The following is a 25445-nucleotide window of genomic DNA, read 5'->3' on the forward strand; positions in this document are numbered from 1 at the left end:
GTGCTTCAGGGAGCACCATGGTGCTTGCAAGCAACAGGTTGAAGATGGCTGATGCAGGGAATTGTTGAAGTTTTAACAGCACACAATCAGATTTTAATTCTGAAACTGAATGAATCTCATATTTATGGCATTATAGACCAGAGATATTGTTTTTAAGGTATTTTTTCAATAGCCCACTTTGATTCAGAGTAAGTCAGATCACACAAATGACTGCTTACCCATGTGTCACACTCTTCTGTATAATTTTTATTGTAATGCATGTAGGATGACACTTTTGACACATGCCGTAGAACAGTGTTTCTCAAGCACATCAATCAAACTGGACCATTCATCATTTTGTTCTATTTTTTCATGTTTATGACTGAGCCTCATACTCAAAAAATATCAGGCCACAAGCTTCGAAATATTGAGGAAACACTGTCATAAAATGTCTAGACTTCTGACAATGAAATTGAAATTGCTGCAAGGATGTTAGGCAAGCATGCATCCTCATCAACCTTTGGACATAGGTTGGAAAAAAATCCAAATCCATGTGTCACTACCTTCTTACGAAGTAAAAAAGCCTATAACTAAGCGGAGATGAAGATTAAGTTCGGAAAGAAAAATCACATTCCTCTGGGGGAAATCAAACCACCAACCTCTCACTATCTGGGTGAGTGCTCTATCATTCAGCTACAGAGGACAGATATTTTTTTTCCTTGGAAAATATGTACGAACATATACAGGACTACGCAAGGACAGTCTATTATGGCATTAGCCGCCCCCCCCCCGGCAACGTATAAAGAGAAACGATGTCATTCCATCTTCATCTCCGCTTAGTTATCCAGGCTTTCATACTTCGTATGAACAGCGGAGAGTGACATTGTTCCTCTCTGTGTGTTGCCAGCTGGGGAATAATGCCGTAAGAGCTATTAGCTGAGCTAGGAGGCTGTCCATGCGCAGCCCCATTCACACATATGCTCTAAAGAAAGTAAATACCTGTCCCCTGCAGCTCAATGGTAGAGCACCCACTCTAACAGTGAGAGGTTGGTGGTTTGATTCCCCCACAGAGGAATGTGAATTTTCTTCCTGAATTTCATCTCCGCTTAGTTATCCAGGCTTTTGTACTTTGCAGGAACATAGGAGAGTGATATCGTTTCCCTCTACACACATTATCTTCTTAATTTGAATTTGCTTATACACTACAATCTTCCAGACACTATACAAAGATTAATTACAACCTCTAATATTGTTTTACTTATGCTGGAAGGAAACATGCCACATAGGCTACATGACTGGAGTATTTTGTGATTTTGCATGCAAAGAAGCATTTTTACAGTGCACACAGATTAAAGGAGACATTGGTAACCTGTATAAATTAAACAGCTTGATGGAAAGATCCTATTTCCAGACAACTACACAGAATCTCAGAAGGCTGATTCCATGATCTACTATGAGAGATTAGAAAATCTCACATAGTTGGACACAACTCTTGTCAAACTTATATCCTTTTTCACAATAAATAAATTTGATGATTTAATGGGAAAAAAAATTCTTGTCAAATCAATGAAAAGACTATTCTAGCTGGCCGGTAATTAACAAATTTAACCCCTCTTTTATCCATAAAATAATCTTGGATTGATAATTCATAACTGCTCAGATTCACATAAGCTTATCAATATAATGAGTTGTGTAATGAATAAAATAGTTGAATGAAAAATTATTGAACCTAATGAATGTGGTAATCGCAGCTTCGTTTCTCACGTTTTACCACCACCTTCACCAAAAAAGGAAATCAATAAATCACACATATTATATAGAGTAACTGTTCAATTAAAAAAAAATGCACAGATGACTGTCTATCTTTGTTGAAAATTTGTACGAGTTGAAATCAATTCGTATCGCAAAGTTAGTCACCATAAGCAGTGGCTTTTACATGCCACGAACAATAACAACATATTCTTCCATCGAGAAGCAGCAACAAATATTTTTACAAACAAAGCATGTGGTTATCTAGATTTTCATTTAGTCCATTCAACTTGTTTTGCAATGGTCGCAAACTCGAACCGGGTGCAACCAGCCTTTTGATGGTACCGCAATACGTGCGAGCGAACAGCCATCACAAACACCCTTTCCACACGAACGACAATGGTGAACACCAAGTTTTGGTGAAAACGCTTTTTCACATACACAACAGTGAGTTATGAGATGATCTGGAACCCAATAATTTGGCCTTGCAGTGGCCTTTATAATGCCTGAAATATAAGAGAAAGGAAATTGCTTGTATTATATTTTTCTCATAAAAATAAAAATTAGATAAAAAATGGACCGGACATCCCTCAGTTACAGTCACCTCTTTTATATATGGCCAAATAATAATTTTCTCCTGTATAATAAAAGTATGTACTTTGAACCCAACCCCTGGTTAACAGTCAACCCTCTTTTAGGGACAATTTTTTTTACCTGCTGGTGATAGCAAAAGAAAGGTTTTACTTTGTATATATGTATATAATACTACTAAACCACACATGTACCTCGTCCATATTCCTCTGTGGAACTTCTAACGAATTGGTACATATTGGAATGTGCGTGTCCGTGTTATGAACCTAACGTGAAGCTGGTTTCTGTGTAATGCTTGCTATAGTGCTGCCGTCTATCACATATTTTTCGAACTGTGAATGAAGTGTATACAAATACAAATACAACGCCACAACAGGCAAATTGCCCAACGAGGTGGCTGACTTAAGAACATCATGGATCCCGAGCCATTTTTTGGAGGCCCTACCTACTACTGCTACACCACTCATGCACCCCGCCCACACCCCCCCCCCCGCGGAACCCCCAACGAATCGGTACATGCGGGAATGTACGTGTAGTGAAACCTGACGTGAAGTTTTTTTGTTTCTCTGTAATGCTTATTATGTGTAGTGCTGCCACCAGTTTTTCTAACTATGAGCGAAGTGTTATGATTGAATGATTTATCGTTGTAGGACTGTTGCTCTCTGCTGTGAGACTTTAATGGGGGAGATCGACTTGCATTCACACCTCGAAGTTGGGAACCACAGATATATGTATATAGTAAGACCTGATTAACCAAGTTTCGGGTTATCTGAGGTACATGCCACAAATTGATCTTAAAAATTAGGAGCAGTGAAATGCCTTTTGTCATGACAAACTTATTCACAGAATGCAGCAGCGTAGAGAGCTTTACAGGCTGTGAAGGTAGAGACTCAAACCAGTGTTTCCGAACGTGGACGATATCACCAGCTGAGGGAGGGGGGGGTTACTGAATGGACCAGGACGGGAGAGTGGTAGAAGCTACAGATAAAACCATGGGAATCTTATGGTTGGCTTCACCTGGACACAATCAAAGATTATTTTTTCTGAGGAGGTTGATGAAGTAAACGAGCTTGGAAGACTTTGTAGTAGAAAAACTTTAAACATTTGCTCACGAACACCATAGGCGGAGATAGACCTGGAAGTCTGGGGGGGGGGCACGATGTTAATATCTATACATATATACATTAGATGAGTCGACTCCACCTTTGACGCTTTTGCCCCCCCCCCCCCCCATGACAAGCACTTTAATGCTCTGATCCCTGGAGTATTTGAGATGACTTGATGACAGAAAACATATAAAGGAAATTTTTTCAAGTCAATGCATGCAAAATAATCTTCGAAATATTGTAAACTGTAAACACATTAAGGCTGCTACACACTTATCAAATCGCAACTCACATCAAGTATGTAGAAATGTGTGTAACAGAATTTACAGTAACTCATGTAACTTCATACTATTTTATTTGATCTTTTTATTGTGTTAAAAAATATGAAAACATAATATTCCCTGATTCTGACTTTATCCATTTAAATTCAACCTCAAAAGTTTGTAAGGTCTGTATTATATTAGGTAGGTCCGGTCCATATTAGATCAGAGATAATTGGGGTCCTACAATAGTTGTGAAAATTTCATGTTTATCAATCGATCGTAGATCTATATACCCTACTTTAAACAAACTTCATTGATATGACATTTTCCTTGATTTAAACTAGTATTTCCCAAAATAAGCCATCTTTTAAATCAGGGCTATAGCTATTCTTCTGAATTTCATTCATGCACAGCCGCAGCTCATAAAATAGAATAAATTTGAGTGATATGGTCATTATATTTTGTCTCGGATTTATCCTTCAGATTTCAATACAGGGTGTTCTGTTAATGGACTCAGAGGGTTGTTAGTAAACATCAAAGGAACAAAAATTGTAATGAAACATGGTGTCGCAAACCACGTTCAGAGGGTGAAAATCTCAAAAATGCATGCATGTTTCGACATCACGCTGGAACGACAAAAAGTACAATAATAACTACAAAAGGATTTATTTGATTAATTATTACAAGAGCTGTTAGAAGTGGCAGCCACTGACGTCATTGCACAGTCACCAACAATGTAGAAATGATTCCCAGAAGCGCAGTAAGACACCAGGTATGCTTTTGATGTCTGCCGCAGCAATGACAATACACTCTATGAGATCCTCCAGTTGTCCACAGGTGTCACATAAACGAGTGATTTAGGGTGACCCCCATAGGAAAAAGCCACACGGATTGAGATCCGGCAAATGCGGAGGTCCAGCGCATTCAATCCACCTCCTTGGGTATGTAACATCGAGGCGATTTTTGAGATTTTCGCCCTTTCAACGTAATTTGTGACACCATATTCCATTGCAATTTTTGTTCCTCGTGATGCCTACTAACAACCATCTGAGTTTGTTGGTCCATTAACAGAACACCCTGTATAACGAAAACAATTCAGGGAATGTGCTAATGAACTGTTGGGGCCCAGTTGCACAGATTTACAAAAACAGTGTTTTACAGGTCCAGCATGGTAAACTCTTGAAGCGTTTACACAAGATTGGGATTGAGGGCAACTTGTTAAATTGGATAGAATCATGATTAACAGATAGATCACAATGGGTTATGGTGAATGGGGAATTGAATGCACAGGCGTCACAAGTGGAGTTCCTAAAGGAAGTATCCTGGGCCCCCATACTTTTTTTCACATTTTATCAATAAACTAGATCAGGGTATTGATGAGATTGAAGCTAACAGGAGTAGTCAGAAATAAAAGTGATAGGGAGTTGCTTCAGTCACATTTCAATATGATTACAGCATGACATTTAACAAGTGTATGGTCGCTCATTTTAGTTCGAACAACCCATATTTCACTTACAAGTTGAATGGCAGTGTCATTCCCAATGCAACTGGGACCACCAATTTGAGAATTCTCACTGACAAGCGGCTTTGGTTTTCTGAACATTGTTCAGCAGTGGTTAAAAAACACATAAAATGCTCAGTTTCATTCTCAAAAAGTCTCTTTGCATTCTCCCAAAGTGATCCTTTCACTTTTCTGGAGCTCCATACCTAGTTCATTCTGGATTGGAGCATGGCGTTAGGTTCTGGAAACCATACTTAAAGAGCGATATTGACTTGGTCGAGCTGGTGCAGAGAAGAGCCACGCGTATTCTTGATGGCAGACTGGGCTTAAGCTATGAAAAGAGACCTGATTTTTTTGAAAATATTTACATTGGAAGACTAGGTGTCGGGGAATATAACAAAAGTGTTCAAAATTTTCAACGGGATGGTTAAAATAGACCATGACTTATTAATACACGATCAATCATTTGTTACAACAAGGGGACACCTGTATCGACGTAAGGGACAATTCTAGGTTGTGGTGTTGCAGGGAGTTTTTCTCTAATAGGGTAGTGAATAAATGGATAACTACCTCTGGGGGGGGGGGGGGGCATGAATTCTAACACGATTGAAACGTTTAAAAATAAATATGATAAACACATTAGGATAAATCAAGAAGCTATCCGTACTTAGAAAAAGACAACAATAATAAATATTTATGGGCAGTGTGCATATTTATATTTTATCATAATTATAGGTTTTTTACTGCTCTTATTGGGTTGCTGTATTTTTGATATAGTTTAGATATATAATTGACAACCATATTTTTATGGGCATCTTTTTTAGCCACCTCTGACTGTATGTCTCTTGTGGCCTTTGTATTTGAATAATGTAGCATGAGGAAATAATTAATTTCTTATTTTTCTTTTGGATCAAAAGATTGTGAGTAACATGATAATAGCAAGTGTTTATGCGATCATATCGAGCATATCATATGCATGATATGATCAAAGTGTTTAAAATTTTCAGAAGGACGGATAAGAAAGATCACGAGTTATTTATCAGCCATCAATCGACTGCTTTGATAAAGAGACACCACCGTCATATAGTAAGAGGCAATTCCAGGTTGTGGTGTGCCTTTGAGTTTTTCTCCAATAGAATTGTTGGAACAGCGTACCTCTGTGGATCGTGAATTCTAACACAACTAACATGTATAAAAAGAGATACAATAGGCCTAAACATAGTGGGATAAATTGAGAAGCTATCCGTACTTAGATGAGACAACCATAATTTATTTTATGAGTACAGTGTATATAGTATTAATTATTTCTTTTGTGATATATGCTTTTATATTGGGTTGCTGTATTTTGGTGTTATATTTTTGGCATCTAAATACTTTTATGGACATCTCTTTTCAGCAACCTCGTTGAGCAATTTGCCTGTTGTGGCCTTTGTGTTTGTATAAGCAACCAAGAAAAATCCATAAGTCTTAGTACCTGTTAAGTGTGTTGAAGCATGTTGTCTTCTTTAACCAAAAAAAAAAAAAATTTAAATTGATAAAATATCAAAACTGAACTCAATGAATTCTGTTTGAACACAGATGGTATATTGTTTATGTCCCCTGAAAATACCACCAGTGTGTAGAAACAATACAGTGTGATGAACACATTAGCATTTATGTTTTTTAATTTCTATTCATATCAGCAAAGGATTTTAAGTTTTTCCATGATTCTGAATATTCAGAAAGGGAGGGGGGGGGGAATTAATTTTCCCATTTTTATATTTAAAAAAAAACACGCACAAACGAATTAAAAATTAATGAGTATACAAACCGAGAGGATAATTGACTGCAGATGCCATGGTACCCAACGTTGATTGCACCACTTCACCTATTTTACGAGCTGTGACCTCAGGAGGATGTGGCACAATGTCATTTTCTGGGCAACCTGGAAAATTTGAAATGAGAGTATGACATCTATCTTCTCCATCACTTTCAATATATTTCTCAAAATAACTAGTCAACTCCTATTTTGAATTTGTTAAAATGGAATGAGATCGAAAGAGTTTTTTCAGCAGATTTTTCCTCCAAAAAAAAATTTTTTTTGTCTCAGATAGACAAACTATAAATTACAGAAATTTAAATAAATGCATTAAATCTATTTAACTCTTTAAGCAGCACAACAGAAATCACTATACACTCTTTAAAATGATGTATCTTTTTTTCATTAAAAAGGATGTCTTCTGATTTTCAACAGTTGCAAAGTAACGGGTGCAGGGAAAAGTGTTTCCTTGAAAAATCAACTTTACAAATAATTTAGGCTCATCATTGCTAAAAAAAGGCATTTAATACTAGAACTACCATGTGGACAGATCTTTGATCAACATTTGCAACTCTATTTTGCAAAAGTTTGAAAATTTTCCTACGTGTCATTTCCCAATTTGTTGAAAGAAATCTTTTGCAGCAAAAAATGAAAATTTAAAGTCATTTTGTTGATTTTTAAAAACTACTTCTACCTAGACCATAGTTTCCCAAACCTTTTTGTTCCATCGCCCCCTTCTTCAGAGAAATTTTTCTCTCATCGCCCCCCAACTCAAGTGAACCCATAGGATCCTATGTTATACCCGTGGCTTCTATCGCCCCCTTGCACCTTTCTATCGCCCACCAGGGGGTGATATTGCCCACTTTGGGAAACACTGACCTAGACTTACCATATTTTGCAATGAATATACACTCCCCCCCCCCCCATGTTTTGCATACTAACAATCTTCGACCACCAAAAATGTTTTCTTGGTTAATGGCAAGGGTAGAGGGTGTGTTGGTGATTTTTTGTCCCCCTTTCATGAGAAAGTCATTCATTTTTTGCAAGCAGACAAATGAATATTGTGATATTCTGTTGCTAAATGTGATATTCTATTGCAAAATCCCATCTTTTAAATTTCCCTCATTCCCAAAAACTTAGAGTTAAAGGAAACTTTTAACACTAAAATACAGAAAAAGTTCTGGGGCTGAGTGAAAACTTCAACTTAAACAGATATTCAAGGTATCAGAGTTCAACTTATCGCGAACTGACTGTATATGTATAATTCATTGATAAAAATGAAAAGATAGCGAGAAAATAAAAACAATAAACACAAGCAAAAAGGGGAAAAGAAAATATAGTAATATATACAACAAATAGATCAAATCATGATTTTTGCATAGATAATGCTATTTATCAGTGAATCTGCTGTATGCAATGGAATTAGTGCGTAATTATGATTTGAGAAAATTTAACATTTCTTTTAACATTTTAACATTTTTAACTTTTTAACATTTTATTAAGTGTAGGCAATGACGGGAGGAACATGAATGTATTAATTATCATAATTATATTTTATCTGTAGCTCAAAAATTTTGCACATACATATATGCACATACACACATATCTATATACACCAGGAGTTTAAAAATTACTTTCGATGTTGCTTATGGTAAATAGGTAATTCCTGAGCCGTTTTTCCTAAACAAAGAAATGTAGAACTGAGAGTGAAAAGATAGATGAATGAGTGAAAAGATAGATGAATGCTTTCCCCGGTCTTTAATGACAATGGCTGTAAATAGTTTATTTTTATAACGATCTACCAGGCATGAGTCGACTTTACAGCATTAACTCTGGTCATTGCTATACAACAATTTCCAACCAGTAGAGTTGGAAGAACTGAAGACTCCATCTATTGGTAGTCACATCAGGCTCGATAGGTAAAGAACTTGTTTTTGATGTTCTTCCTCCAGAGGTGAACCCGTAGACCTTAACAGTAACCTTCATGGTGGAAGACAAGCATCTTACTACTGCACCACTCGGGCGCTTGCACCAGGAATGTGAGTCTGATCTAAAACAAATAAAACCTAGACCTACTCACTTAACTGCAGTTGATAATTTCAAAATCCCTAACCAGATGTTAAATATGCTATGAATGCATTTTTTAGTAGATGAAATTATTGATTTTCTCTTCTAAAACTAGGGTATAGAGAAACATTCATGTTTCATTACATTTCAAGCATGAGCAAACATACAGGTTGTTGCAGAAGAAGACAGGTTATTTTCTAAAAGGTGGTAGAATGAATTGAAATAATCTTTTTGTCTTACAAATGCTTGGTAGAAGAATAGTTTGCTTGGGATAGAAGGTGCCAGAGTGCCCTTGAGGGTAAAGCCATATGTAGGTAAATCACATTTTATTTTTAGCCTTGCACTTTGCAGCCACAGGCCGATGTGTCAAAGGATTGACTAAGTGGGAATAAAAGTTGTACAATTACCTTAAATCATATATTTTATCAGACAAAGCCATTAGTTTCCCCATTATTTGGAACCATTAAACAATTATATGATAAGTGATGACAAAATAGTTTGCCTGTTGCAATCACTTAAAAGCAAAAGCGACAAAATCACAAATAACACCACCTTATGTTCTTTTTACTAGTAAACTGAGAATTAGTCTCAAACGTAAAATTATCTTGACTGGAATGAGGACAACTATAGGTGAGGGAACCCTAAGGATTCAGATTACTTGAATCTCCAAGAATTTTGATGGCCCTAAATAACTCATGAACATACAAAGCAATGCACATATCCTTCCCTGAATGCTTTATTGAATCCCTTACATGTCAGATGTCTGGCAACCTAAATAACCTTTTATTGTTTTGCCTTATTGGAACCCCTGAGTAGGAGGATGGAGTGTTACTCTGTTGTCAAGGGACAACTTACATTCCAAAATTTTGAAATCAATGAACAATAAGCAATGTAAATTCAAAAAATGAACATATTTTTTCATGGGTTGGAACCTGGGGTCCTGTATCCCCATATGACAATATTTCAAGACAGGTAACCCTAGTTTTTGTAAATTTACAGCTGTAACATGGGTTTTTACAATAACTGTCATTTCTACCACTACGGTAGTTCTAGTGTTAAGGAGGCAAAATATCTCGTCAATGCTGCTTAAAAGGTAATACATTTTAAAATGTGAAATGCAGCTGGAAAGATTACCAGTTTCATAACACTTGTCACACACTCGAACCGGATCGGTACCCCAACCAGGTACCGGAAGAGTGTGAGAAGAACATTTTTCACAAAATCCACCACCGCACATACGGCAATGGTGCTTTCTGTCAAGATCATCAAACAGTTTTCCACATATTCCACAATTCTGGATATAGAAAAAAAAAAAAATCACTCAATTAAAAATTCTGGGTAATATAAACTATAACAAAAACAATACAATAAAAACTTTGATTCTACATCTAAACGTATATAGCAAATAATTCTATTTGGAGTTGATTGTAAGCCATAAATATTTAACCATATCTGATGCAATAGCCATCCAAAATTCCTTGACCCAAAAATATTTAAAATGTTGAAATTGACGGTTGGCAAAAATTGTAATAGCTGTTCTTGATCATCTCACCACTATGCATTTCAATTGAATTATTCTAATATTTATATAATACATTCGAGCCTGCTTATAATGAACAGAGATACAGTAAAACCTGTCTTCAACAGAATCACGAGAGACCATGATTTTTTCAGGTTGAACACAGGTTTCTGCTGCACACTGTTCAATTGACATAATGTGTAAAATTATGTAACAATCTTGTATGTAATTGAAGTACAGAATAATAAAAATAAATCACTTGAAAATAAAATAATTAATTTAAATGAACATTTAAAAAAATTTTTCATTATTTAATCTATAATTACTAAATATTTAGGTTTCCACAGCATCTGTATAAAACTTCAACCCACACAGTTCTTAATCTGAAATGACTACATTTATGTTCTTTTTGTGATCTTCTTTGAATTTTCAATGAGGGTGTCAATATCTGTTGTGTCAGATTCAGTTTGTACATTGTTGTCTATACTTATGTAACCCTCAGCACCAGGGCTGTAACTAGGATTATTGGGGGGGGGGGGGGGGGGACAAAATTTTTTTCACTGCCCTGACCACATCAAAATTTGATGATTTTCCCACATAAAATTTTCCACCTAAATTTTGTTGCCCAAGCAAATCCCCCCCCCCCCATTCGTCTCCCTCTAATTCCGGTCCTGCTCAGCACTTGCGATCACCACGAAAAGCAGATTGCATACAATTTTGTGAGTCATTGTATATCATTTGGAAATCTGACCATCACACTGATTTCTCCCACAGAAAAGCCTGCTTTTACCGAAAAATTTTGTTACAATTTCAGAAAGCAACTGTTTCCCTACATGTGGTTTTCAAAAACCACAGCATCAAGTACGGTAACGGTTTTTACAAATCCAAGGGTGGGTGAAGTAGAACTTGCATTGGCAAGCAGTCATTGCATTAAAAATTTTGATACAAGCGCTAATATTTTGTATGATTTTTTAGTCAATTGGTCGTGAAACAGTCAAAGTGTTTGTGTGCAATTTTCCTTAAAAAGGATAAAATTTTCCTTTCCGTTTCTGCATTAGATCGGTTCCATTTAATCCAGGTTTTTTTAATGTGTATTTTGGCATTGAAATCATGGATCTACAATTTTTTTCCATTCAAGACAGGTTTCTGCTTAATACCGGTTCCGTTAAAGACTGGTTTTACTGTATAAGTTTTACAAATGGTGAAGTTTTTTCCTATGTTCCTTCAATTTTCTATTGCAAGCCAATGCTACTTATAGATAGGTAACTAATTTGGGAAAATACACTCATATTAATTTTCAATTGATTTAAGAAAACAATTTTTTTAATCTTATCTATAAGTACACAAATAGTACTTTGCTACAATTAATAATACATTTTTCCCCCTCCAGGAAGATATTTACCAGCACATTTTTGACTTTGCAGAACTAATTATGTCTCCTGGAGTGTTTTGGAGCTATTATAGAATTATTTTTGATTTATACAATTCTTTTGCTTTATTTTAAACCCTATTTTAATAGCAGAGAACTTGCTACAGACAACCATAAATATATTTTATGGACATTGTACAATATTTTATCATGTATATACATTGTTTCTAGTTTTTGTAATTGCATTTTTAATTGTGTTGCTGTATTTTAGAAATATATGACATTCATTTTGTTATAAATATCTTTTTCTCAGCACCTCATTGGGCATTTTGCCTGTTGTGGCCTTGTATTTGTATTTGCACAAAGAGTAGATAAGGATATTTTCCCTAGAAGATGACTATCAAAACACCCTTTAGCCGGGGTTTTTTAAGTGTAGATTTTCTGCACTTTCATAGAAATAGTGATCAGTTAAAAACATGAAATTCCAGTTTTCAACCAATCCCTTCCCTCTCGCTGAATGTAGTGTGGAAATCCTGCTTCTAGGAAAACCCGACTTTAGTGCATATGAGCTACTGGATAGATTATTGTGTTTTCATAGTGTATGAGAATGTCTATAAGCACAAAAATTAAATTTATTGCTTAAAACATTACAGTTTGTTTTTTTAAGATGAAAAGATAAAAGTTTTTAAGAAAAAAAGAAATAGGATGTTCTGTGAGTTCACTCATGATTTGAGACTATTTGACCGCAAGTATTTCAATGATTAATTTAACACAGAGGGAAAAAGAATGACATAAAATACATACTTTCAGTTGCAAAAAATTTAAACCATCTATACATGTTCAAAAAAATATTATCCTGCATGAAACATGTTCAATTTTGACACTTTTTTTTCACAAGGTGATATGGATGTTAGAAATATTTCTGTCCTTCAAAGTTATAAGTGTGTCTAGCTATGTCTGAATTACTAAAATTAATTTTAAAAAATTAAAAAAAAAATACTTTGTCAGCATGGAAAAATACTTACCATAACTTTAGAGTTTGGAACCCAATATGATGGAGCAATCTGATCTGCCATCCAACTAGACAGCATCCTGGTAGGTTTAGAACCGAGTTGTTGAACAACGTCAGTAACAGATGTCAAGTTATCTATGATATACTGAGCTGTATGAGTGTCGTTCACATCATTTTCCTAGAAAGTATACCTATCCACTTATTTTGAGAATTCAATGGAAAACATTTTTATCACACATACGATCAAAACCTATAATAATTTCATAGGCCTATACTAGATGATTAATTCAATCTATAATCGTATGACACAAAACATTGTGGCGCTGCGGTCGTGAATGAAAATGTATGCTTACTATAAATGTGTAGCTTACTATAGGATTTTAATGAATCATAATTACATTTATTACATAATAAATCATAATTTGTATAATTGCTCATAAACAAGACAAACAAATAAAAATGGCAAAAATAACATAGCTAAAAAAAATTATTTGGTCAAGTTATTTCTGTATTTATCTAATCCAATTAAATTACAAATTTTTCATGTTTGTGAAAATTATTACACAAAATACTAAATACTGCAAAGACAGATTCAGTATAAATCACTGAGATTAAAACGTTCAACACATATTGAGAAATACAAAACTCACATCAGGCCAAACATGACAAGTTTCTGTTCTAACACACGTTTCCCAAGGATCTTTATTTCCAAACCAGTACTGTCGACTTCGGTAAATAACACCACATTTTGAACATTCTAGAAGGTACCTTGAATATAAATTATGTTTTAATTAATAAATGTTCTTTTTATTAGTATATTCCCAGGTTTATCATCAGAAAAAAGAAAAGTTACTATCATGATAAATACACATCAAACACAATACGTTACATCAAGCTAATAGTTTCATTAAAAAAAATATTAGTAAACATCTTTCCATAACTTACCCTGCCCAAGCATATTTTGCTAGGCCAATTAGCGAAGAGTCATTTGATTCAACTGCTTTAGGCGAGACCACAATTTTTTCTCCCCTTTCATAGCAGACCTATAAAAAACATTTTCAACCTACATAAAATAATTCCAATCTCTTTATTCTCGAGTAATTCAAACCTCCTTCGGGTGATGTATGAAAAGTTCGATCGAAAACTAGTTTTTGACAGATTTGTTGCACCTGTTATCAAATTGTTTGTGGATCATGTAAAATTATGTTTTTATATAACTTGGTGGGATGTGGAAAAACAAAAATATGAGTTATCTCTTAGCTAACTGGGCATTGCAATGCTTGTTTACATAGCTTTGTCATACTTTTGGATATGCAGACATGTACTCCATCACGCACAAAATAGTTGTCTGCAATGGTTAAATTTGCAGGGGTTTTCACTTGCTGTTGTTTCTTAGCATGTTAATTTTTATAGAGGCATTTTGAGGAGACGAATCCATTTAAGGATTTCAATTCAAGGTACAATTCCTATTAATGTCCATGTTGCCCCAACCTTAGACTATTGTATGTGGTGGTGGTGTTCATGTTCGTATAACCCAAACTACAAAGAAGAAATAAAAAAAACCCCACAGCATAGTTAGCTAAGACATACCATATTTTTATGTTTTCCACATCCCATTAGCAGTCAAATAAAAACCTAACCTTACATGATCTAGCATTGGTTTCAAAAAATAATTTCACATGCTCAATAAACAATGTAAAGTAAAAATAAAGTAAAAATCTTCATTTCACAAATTTGCTTTTCTTCAAAGCAAATTTTACTGCTCCTAAAATACTAAATCTTAAAAAAAGATGAATGAATAAACCACAAATGAAACCAAAAAAAAAACTCAATGAATCACATGAAAAACAACATGAATTCCAATTTTAACATTTATTCATTTGCTACTTAAGTCGTCACTATGGAAAAAGTTTGAGAAAGAGGAACAGACTATTTTTATATGACTCCCATTAAAAAAAGAGCTTATTAACAGCATTGCCATATGCTTAAAATTCACCATAAAATCCTATATACCCAAATGGAACAGTTTAAGTAACGAAAGTTATGCTGGGGAAGTTCATTTGCCAACTAAGGTTTTTGGAACATTGGGGACTGTTCAAGCTAGATCTCAATTCTGCATGGGCTCTACCTGAGAAACCGCGAGACACCCAAGCTCTGTCGCAAGAAGCAATGTAAGCACTTCGCCCCCGGGGGGTGGGCGGGGCATCTCCGGCAAGACGAAAATTTATTGATATGTCAAAGATTACATATAGTGCAAAGAAATCAAAAATTATGTAAATCGAAGAATCAAATTAATTAAGTTAAAGTCAAAGTGAAACGGGCAAGGATAATAAATAATCATAGAAAGCATGGACTCTACTAATTTAGGGCTTGAAATTTAAATAAAATATCCTTGTTGAAAAAAATTAGACATTCTTTTCCAAGTTGAGGTCTTCTGTTTACTTTTCCCTGCCCACGGCCCCTCCACCAAGTCAAAAGTGTTCGAGATTACTTTGTAGTTGCATCATGAACTACTGATGAAGAATTCAAACACTAAAATTAAATTTGATGTATATGTAAAACTAATGTGCAGTAGAGAGTTCTGTTATGAACAAAAGCTACTTATTCAAACAGTTGCTCTGTTAGTCTATAAATTAAAAATTACTAGTATAAATCAAAGTGTACAGTACATTTCACCACAATAATTCAAGTAATAAGAGATAAAAATTGTTATTTTTTCTTTCACAATCTATAAATTTTATTAATATTGTTATTTTGATTAATACTTTAATAAATGGCATATTACTTTAAATTTATACGATTTTCACAACATTGCAAATTAAAACTGACGGCACTCCGCTTAAGCCGTCATAATTTTTCGATAACTTGAGGTGACGACTTTCGAGGTTTTACTGTATTTGTGTGATCCTAATTATTTCTGTAAATTTTTGTATATTGCAAAAAATTAACATATAAGTAAAATACATTCTATAAATCCTAACCAATTTTTGAAAAAAAAAGAAGAAACAGCAGTTGCCACTTGTCTAACAGATGACTATTCTTATAGACCTGCTGGAAGGACACCCCTAGTCCCTTGGAGTCACAGAGTGAATGTTCCTAATTTTATGTTTATTTTTATGAATGTGTATTTTTGTTTTGTGTTACTGTTTTCGTCTTTTTGTACTGATTTGTTATCTTGTCACAAATAAAATAAAAGTTCAGAGAAAAAAATTTAAATATAGCATGAATTAACTACCAGCACTTCAGTATAAAAAAAATCTCTATCGTTTGAAAACACCAACAGAGCACCCCCCAACCCTCAAGGAATATGTCAGGATCAAAATACATTTCTGATACAATTTTGTGGTCCTCTAACATTCCAACATGTACTAATTCCTTAGAAGTTCCGCAGAGGAATATGGACGAGGTGCATGTCTGGTTTAGTAGTAGTGGTCCTCCGAATGGTGTTGTAACCACGTTCAACTGTTGAAGTATTCCTTTATCACAATGTGTTATTTCGGTCAGCAGAAAATTCTCGAGATTATTTCCAACTACTTTCTTTTCCTCATATCAAAAATTATACAAGTCATGATTTATAAACTAAAATTTGATAGTGACCAAAAAAAGAGTTTATATCCACATGTTTTACTACTAAATGAAGTTAAAGACTATAAATGGGCTATAAAAGTTGCAGCCTATATATCAATTGTAAATTGATCATGCCTGGCATGATCAATTTACAATGACTGCTGTCACAGAAAATGACTGCTGCATCTCTAGAGATAAAATTAGTACAGTAGAGCCTCAAAAGTTTGAGTTTCCAGATAATACAAGGAACTAAAAAACATTTTTTTTTTGGGACCTTCTTTCTCTCTCTCTTTTCCTTCAAGAATACAACTTTATTTTTTACAGGAATACTAAGTAGTACGTATGCATTGTACAGAAATTTCAGCTTGAAAGGGACTAGGAAGCCCTCAGTCAAGCCTGTAACTAGACTAAGGCAATTGAGGAAGTTCCCCCAGGGCTCCAAGCCTAATGGAGGCACCCCACAAAATAATGTAATTTTACATAATTTTTTCAAGGGGACCCCCAAAAAGTCTGCTCTGGGGGGGGGGGGGGGGCAAAGAAGGCACACTACAGCCCTATGATAGGAAACTGGTGTCATAAAGTAATAAAATACTACACTTCCTTGAATGGATGTAGACCATTTCGAATTTTGGGGAGGGGGTTGCTAAGAAAGAGGAACAAGTTTGACCATTTTCTTTCTAATGGTGGACAATGGCATTGCTCCCTAATTGCTTATAAAAAATCATTGGGAAGTCAGTTGAAAGATATCAATGCCTCAGCATCGTTCACTATCAATCCCATCTTAAACTCTCAACTTCACTTTCGCATTCATTTTTTGAATATGTCATATGGCATCATAGGCGTACGCAGAATTTTCTCAGGGGGTTCATTTTCTTCTTCTTCTCAAGGGGTGGGGGGGGGGGGTGGAGGGGGCGGAGTTTAAGTTTTTTCCTGCAAATTGGGGGGGGATTAGAACCCCCCCCCCTTTTGCGTAAGACAATGTATGGCATCTATCTTATGATAGTACTGCTTTTTTGTTTTAATTAAACCAACATTTAAAGCAGTTGTTATTGTTTTTCGGATACAGGCGTCCCTTGCTTAACGCAATACATTGGTTCCCCAAAATAGTAGTGTAAGACGAAATGATGTAAAGTGAGCATGCATTTAATATGGGAAAGATAAGAAGGGGGGGTTGGGAAAGATAAGAAAGGAAATTTTTAATGAATTAATTATTCAAACTTATGAATAAATCCTGTGAATTTAGGTAATATGAATGAATTAAATTAATACTTTTTATGTTTTCACTACTTCTGATTGATTCTAGTGATTGTGGATATTTCCTTTCCTTAAGATATGACAAGCTGATAACTCTTTTTAATGAAACAGTCAAAATTCGGATGACAAGCAGAATTTTTCCAGCCCATTTCCTAAGATTAAAGTTAAACTTCAAGCCAAATTTTGAAGGTTGGAATTCCTAAAATCAACTTTAAAATTTTTTGTAAAATTGTGTAAAGCTAGAGATGCCTGTAAAATTTTTTGAGTTTTCAATAATTCGAGGTAGCCTCTGTCCCATCCACCTCTGATTATCGAGACTTCACTGCAGGTAAGGCAAACCTAACTCGGTAATAAAAAAGAGGGAGGAGAGGGGGGATTTGATTATATATAAAGCTTATCATTATAAAACTCTGAGCAACTGACACCATGAAAGGCAATGTCAGTGTTGCCTATTATTAAGAAACCCTGTATTATTGAGATTTTTGAAAGAATTTAGTGTAGAATAATCTAGGGTTTTTGTTTTTTTAAATTTAAGATACAATTTCATTTTGTCTTGACCAATATTTTGTGTATACATGATCATATAAACAAAGATACTCCTCTATAAACTTCCTTTATCATCTAATGGAGAAAATATTTAATTCATGTTACGGAGTTCATCCTTACAAAACTCAACTAAGCTTTACATTTTGAATACTTACTTTACAGAGAAAAACTCTGTTTTCATATTGGTATTGATAGACACACTGAAAAGATGAAGAATGTGACTCATCATTTTTTACATGGTTCATGCTCTTACTGCAGTGACATCTAAAATAAAAAATAAATAAAAATAAACCAATGCTAACGTGTTACAATATGACAAAATATGTATATGTACATAGTATTTTTTAACTACATTTATAAACATAAAAGAAAACAATGAAATACACATGCAATACATACTTGCAAGACAGACAATGAACAGGACAAGTGAAATACTGATCAGGAAATGTACTGGGCAGGGCACCATCAATTGCATTAGAAAACTTATCATTCAGAATCTTATGTCAAATAAAAAAAAGATTAGTTATTATCAACTGAATATCCTACAACAAGTTGTTTTAAAAGTAAAAAAAAAAATATTTTCATCAGCTTATCCCGAGTATATTGGGTAATGTGTTTGTGCTCTTCACTGCACTACACACTTTTTATATATATATATATATAGTAAATATATATGAATTGAAATTATGGCCACACACATCAGCACTCTTTCACACATTATTAGTGAATTTTTTACTGGGTGGAAAAACATGCTAAGTTATTTAAAAACAAAACAAACAAGTTAATTAAACTTTTCAGCAGTTAAAAAGTTTTGCAATGATTCTCTGTATATATACACGCTAATGCTTATTTTCTTCATTGTTTCTCAGTCATCTTAGCCTTACCTAAAACTACAGCAGACGTTTCATTTTTCCGATCCTGTGCAGACTTGAGTAGTTCATGAAATCAGAAGTTAATAAATGGGAAAGACATTTAAAGGAATGGTGTGCATAGAATTGCATGTTATACTCCCTATGGTTATACAGAAAAGGAATGGAGTATTGTTTAAGACCAAAAATAGACTAGTTTGTAAACCCAAGTGTTAACTATCATACTCTACACCAATTTAAATTTTCTTTCTTTCTTTACCACTTTTAATTTTCTCTTAAACCTTTTTTAACTCTTCTTTTCTACACCAAATTAAACTGCAACTTTCGGTACACATACCATATAATAACTATGATGTGACATCAGCAAACTGGTGAAAAAAAATCCCTAAATTTCACAAAGTAACCAAACCTTAGACCTTGAAGCACAAAGGGTTATATAAATTGTGCTATTAGTGTCCTATTAGTGTTTAAAATTAGAGAAACATTTCATGACATCTGTTCATTGACATGCAGTCAGTTCGTGAAGAGTCAAATATCTATTGCCATGTGACTCCACAACCTTTGATGTAACAGTGAAGTTTCATGAATGGAACTCACAATAGCTCAAAAGTGTTTTCTTTGCTCTTTCCCTATATTTGTTAGACTGGTCACTAAATTATATAACAGAAGAAAATCATATCAATAAAGTTAACCACTGGTAAATGATGAGGCTGATAGAGACTGTGCAATGCTCACTTCCATGTGAGTTTTGGCGGCAATATTAAGGTGTAACACTATACTATTACTAAACCAGACATGCACCTCGTCCATATTCCTCTGTGGAACATCTAATGAATTGGTACATGTTGGAATGTGTGCATACGTATAGTGAACCTTATGTGAAGTTTGTTTGTGTAGTTCTGCTTATTATGTGTAGTGATGCCATCTGCAATCAATTTTTTAAACTACAAGTTTTTCTCAACTCATAGTGAGCGAAGTGTAATGAACAAATAATTATACCGGTGCAGGCCTGTTGCTCCCTGTGGCAAGCCTTTTTAACGGGGAGATCAGCTTGCATTCGTGCCTCGAAGTTGAAAGCCTCAGAAAACAAACTTCAGCTGAACTCCCACTGCAATGACGGTGAGGTTTGAACTTTGAACCTAGATCCTCGCGATGCGAGTCTGTCACTATAAACACTCGATCACCACAGCGCATAGGTGCAACACTGAAAAATTCCATAATTTTTCCTTTGTGAGCTTGAATTGGGCCATAACACAATGGAAACAACCTTAAACAGTGGATTCTGAGGCCAGCCATAGAAACAAAACTAATAATTAGCATCCAGAGATTGTAGAGTAAATTCTGGCATATCCCACTCCAGTGTGGTTCATAACAAACAATTGAAGGAAGGTAAAAAAAAAAGAGGTAGAACAAATTAATAAAATATTACATAACTTTTGTAAGGATTCCCATATTTTAATTAATTTACTCTACATTGAAAACTTTTCTTACAATGAAAATTCTTCAATGGAATAAAGCATGTTACACTGAGACTGCTTTCACGATGGAATTCACAAGCACAAGAAAAAATAGAATAGAGTTGGAAGAAAAAACTAGTTGAAGTTATAAGGTAAATGCACCAGTAGCAGGCCACTTAAAAACATTCAATTCATTATATTAAAAACTTGAAGTAATATCCACACACATTTGATAATTATTTTTTAACATAATCTAAACTCTTATCCATCATTGTTATTAAATAAAATTTGAAGACCTAGTTCAAAATTTTGTAAAAAAAATAAAAATGTACAGTCTATGTACCAGTAGTAGTGAGCCACCTAAAAATTGAATGAAAAGCACAAAAATTTATACTTTACCTTCATTGTTATGAACATAACTGTAAAAAAGAACACTATATATTAAGGAAAAAATAAAAGTTTAATAGGGATGTCAGTAATAACACTTGTCGTTAACTCTATTTAGTTCACATTCTTATACCAGTACTTTTTCATTGAAAAAATAAACAAGGTGGTGAACTGTGAACCCTTTATTTTAACTGTGGTTATTATGCAATAATATCTGGAAATGGTATGTGGAAAAAAAACCATTTTCTACTCAAACGAGACTTTTATTATTTCTTATTGATCTCAAACCTTCAGCAGATATCTCATTTTTCCCTTTTATATATTTTCTGCACCATACATAAATGCACTTTTGAGCACTTTGAGTCTAATGATCTAAAAGTGACACAAAGTCACTGAAGATTCTTCCATTTTTATTTTGACTTATTTCCTTTCACTCTCGATTTTGAAAACTTGATCGCTTCTAAAACTTAAGTGTGTTTATTTTTCACACATACTGAAACATTTAAGAAGTTGGCACTAGAAATTATGGCTAGTTTTTTACTTTTCCCTATAAATGCCTGCACATCAGGCCAGAAAAGAGTATGTTTAATGCCTAATAACATATTCATTCTAAATGAACAGAACTCCAGCCTATCGCCATAAGCAATTCACTACCGATTGAGTTGTGCCAGAAGTGTGTTTTGTGTTCCAGAATCCACTGGAACCCTGTATATAAATAAACACATAGAAAAGATACAAATAAATATATCAATACACATAGCTGTGTCGGGATATTTGGCTAGTCATGGCACAGCCTTCAAAGTTCAGCCGCCATGAGAGCAGTTGCCTAATTAGCACGCTTTTCAGGGAGCTGTCTTGTGACAGTTGCCTATACAGCACAGCTCTTGTTCTCCAATGAGTAAGGTTCTACAAATAAACACATACAAAATATACAAAAAATGTACAGTTGCCTCACGCCATTTGGCCAGTTGTGACCCAGCCTTCAAAGTTCAGCCAATCCACAACTCTTGTTAGGCTAATAATACATCTTATATGCCCAGCAATAGGATTTACATTACTCACAAAAGACATCTCTCTAGCAGGATTGATAACTACAATAAAGTCATATGGCCCGCTATTAGAACAATTAAAAAATTATTGACCCTCAAGTGGGTCATCCCTTTAAGCCACAATAGATAAAATATTCAGAATGTTCTGACATGAAATAATGACACTTTAAAACAAAACAAAATGTACTGTAGAGGGGGGAAAGTATTTAATACAAACATTACATAAAGTGCAAAGAATCAGTCAAAGCAACAATCCCCTTTCCCCTCCCCCTTTTCAAAAAAATATGTCCAGCTTCAACACAAACTGAAAACAAACAATGTGCTTGCTAAATGTAGAAAAGAGTTCAAACTATTCAGATTTTTTTTCTTATAATTGATCTTTGCTCTTCAAATCTGTTGTTTTTTTTCCAGCTTTTAAAACAAGTGGCCCACTTATAGTACATGGCCCACTACTGGTGCACTTACCTTAAATAATTTTTTTTAAAATATCTTAACATCATTGGACGACACTTATTTCTGTTGAGATTCATTAATTTTGAACTTGGAATATCAATTTAAATATACATAATCAGAATATCATTTAGAACATGCCAAATGCTGAAACCAAAACTTTCATGGGGCCCGTCAGATTTAGTACATTCACCTGATTCAACTAATATAAATTATAACTTTGAGAGTGAAAAATGCCTTAAAAAAGTATTAAAATTTTATTATCAGTACAGTAAATAAATTAACAAAAAAATTATTAAATAACTGATTTTTTTGTTTTTAAAATTAATCAAAGCTCACTTTTAGAACTTTATAAATAATATCCGGTGAACGGGCAGTCCTGACAGCAGAATTTTTCAGGTGCTTTTGAATGGATAATTTGAGTGTCTGGAAATCTGTGGGTGGAGCTTTGGTTCTGCTGCCAATATACTCCAAGCTGCTAAAGGAATCTAGTTTCAAATTCATATCATAGAATCGCTTCCTTAAAGTGACTTCAGCATCTATTAAACAAGTGTGAAATTCAAATAAATATTGGAAACTTTGAAAGGAGGATGATAATACATTAATGGTGGTTATTATTAGAAAAACTTTCAACATTCAAATGAAAAAAAAAGCTTTCAGATTTACTTGTTAAATTTTTTTAATCAAAAAATACATATGCGACACTAAAATATGAAATTATAAATTGTTTTTCTCAAAAAACAAAACAATTTGAACAACAGAAAAACTGCCTGCACCATGGAGAAATATTATCTATGATCAATCGATATGCCTTTGATCTCACGTAAAGTGGAAGGAAAACTCTCATTTTGGTACAATCTATTGATGAAAACTGTCTGAGTTACTGATGAAACATCCAAAATTATGTTCAGACATTTAAACCATGCCATAACAATTTAGAATAAGAGTTGGCGAAACAGACTCAATAGTGAGCTACTAAATGACAACCCGGATCTATCGCCATTGGGAAATTTACTACTGTTCTACCCTTTTACAGGTTTTGTGTTGATCAACTGCAATTTTATAGGCATTCATTTGATAACTCAATCAAGGGAAATTGATATTAAATTTAATGACAATTAACTAACTTGACATTAAATTTATAGAAAGTAACATTGAAAATGTTCACAATTTGTATTTGTTATGATCACCATTTTCACCTTAGAAATACAATGAAACCTGTATAGAATGGAACATCCATAGACTGAAATGATATTCCATTTTAGACGTGGAAAGAAGCATGCACCATTACCTGGTACTCTATTATTATGTTCTATCTAGTCTAGTCAGTTGAAATTTTTGAGATGCCATATTACCTTGACACCCACTTCGAAAAAGTTTTGTCACAGTGAACAGGACACCAAATATGCATTCAGATACAAATACATGGGCCACAAAAGGCAACTTGCCTAATAAGGTGGTGAAAAATAAAATGCCCATACTTTATGAGAAATTTTTGTGTTTGAAAGGCAGTATAGCGAGAACTAAATTACTTTTGTCACTAGGAAATAATTAATGAAAATATTTTGTTTATCAGGAAGTCTGTTGGAACCAATAGCTCAAATTGTGATCAGAAACTCAATTTAGTACGCAATACTTTTACCTAGTTGGGGCGGCAGAAAATCACTTCACGGTCCTCAGGACCAGCTGTTGCCCCCCGGTTTATTTGATCAGGCTATAAACACTGTGATTCAATAAATATAAGTAAACAAACACCGCATAAAAAAAACAATGAAGTAAACTAGAAGCATTCCCCCTACCAGATGGAAGTGGAACCGTATGATGTGTTTCATGAAATATAATAACAGCTGGGCCAAGAATAGACACTGGGCCTTCGATATTACACTTTGACGAAACCTCTTCCAATTCCTTGGAAAAATGACGAGAATAGGCAAGAGACGAATCACCGAGAAAAGCAAACATGTCATTGTGTAATCGTTCAGCACGGGTTCGATAAATTACTACATCAGAGATGGCTAACACCTGGAAAGGAAAAAAAAAGAAATAACATACCTCGCACATTCGATTTTGCTTCATACAAAGAACGCAAATAACATAAATTAATTTAAATGACCAGCATTATGTCTAACTTGACAAAATGTTTCACACCTTGATCCCCTCCAATAATCAGGCGAAATATAACTACCATGTAAAAATAGTTTGTGGTGTGCCTGACATACATATTGCATCTGATAGGAGAGTTAAAGCTAACTGCTTCCCAAATTTTTAAAAGTGCAAAAAATCTGAACTTGCACAAATAAACGAATTATCGAATAGTTGAATCCTTGTTAAAAAAGTCATTACTGCTGTATTTTTAACTGTTTTTTAGCCCCGAAGCATGAATACTTTATTTTAATGACACAACTTGTAATTTTGCTATGTGAATGCTAAAAAATTTATATAAAAATATTCAGAATCCAAAAGCATATACAGTGAAAATTCTATACTTCTATACAATCGATACCTTTTTTAATAATAATTGCCTATATAAAGATGTAGCTCTCTAGTCTAGGTGCACTTTCCAGAATGTTAATATTTTAATTTATTGTTATTTATCATCACAAAAAAAGAGCAAATAATACATATCCAAGGAGGTAACAAGGATGGCTCTTGCTGCTGTACATCAGTGAAAAGTAGCAATTGAATATTTAATATTAGAATGAACAAGTGTATGAAAGAAAACGATTAATAAATTATTAAAATTTTTGTGGTGAACAGTGTAATTAAAAAAAAAACAATTCACTAATGAAATGAATGAGGTAGAGAGCCAAAAGGGCATTAGAGTAGAATGTATGAGGTGAATATAGCTATATATACAAGTCAAACCACGTTGTAATGCCACCATCCGTCCCAAAGAATTTCGGTGTTATATC

At 34.2% G+C, this 25445-nt stretch overlaps 1 protein-coding gene across 1 annotated transcript in view; it reads right to left on the reverse strand.

Moving 5' to 3' along the window:
- Nucleotides 1-350: 350 nt before the first annotated feature.
- The window catches only part of LOC149077574 (zinc finger FYVE domain-containing protein 1-like), a 33285-nt gene continuing 8190 nt past the window's right edge, over nt 351-25445 (reverse strand). The window contains exons 3-12 of the mRNA XM_089245143.1: nt 24333-24555; nt 22873-23072; nt 18721-18818; nt 18477-18585; nt 13900-13997; nt 13605-13722; nt 12968-13132; nt 10189-10348; nt 7000-7113; nt 351-2234 (exon numbers count right to left, since the gene is read on the reverse strand). Of these exons, the coding sequence (XP_089101269.1) occupies nt 2014-2234; nt 7000-7113; nt 10189-10348; nt 12968-13132; nt 13605-13722; nt 13900-13997; nt 18477-18585; nt 18721-18818; nt 22873-23072; nt 24333-24555 (1506 nt within the window). The 3' untranslated portion in view covers nt 351-2013. The remainder of the gene's footprint in view (nt 2235-6999; nt 7114-10188; nt 10349-12967; nt 13133-13604; nt 13723-13899; nt 13998-18476; nt 18586-18720; nt 18819-22872; nt 23073-24332; nt 24556-25445) is intronic.

Source organism: Pholcus phalangioides, unplaced genomic scaffold, assembly GCF_987345545.1.
Source record: "Pholcus phalangioides strain wild (caught in Gottingen) unplaced genomic scaffold, Ppha-v1.0 ptg000015l_1, whole genome shotgun sequence".
Classification (NCBI taxonomy): Eukaryota; Metazoa; Arthropoda; class Arachnida; order Araneae; family Pholcidae; genus Pholcus; species Pholcus phalangioides.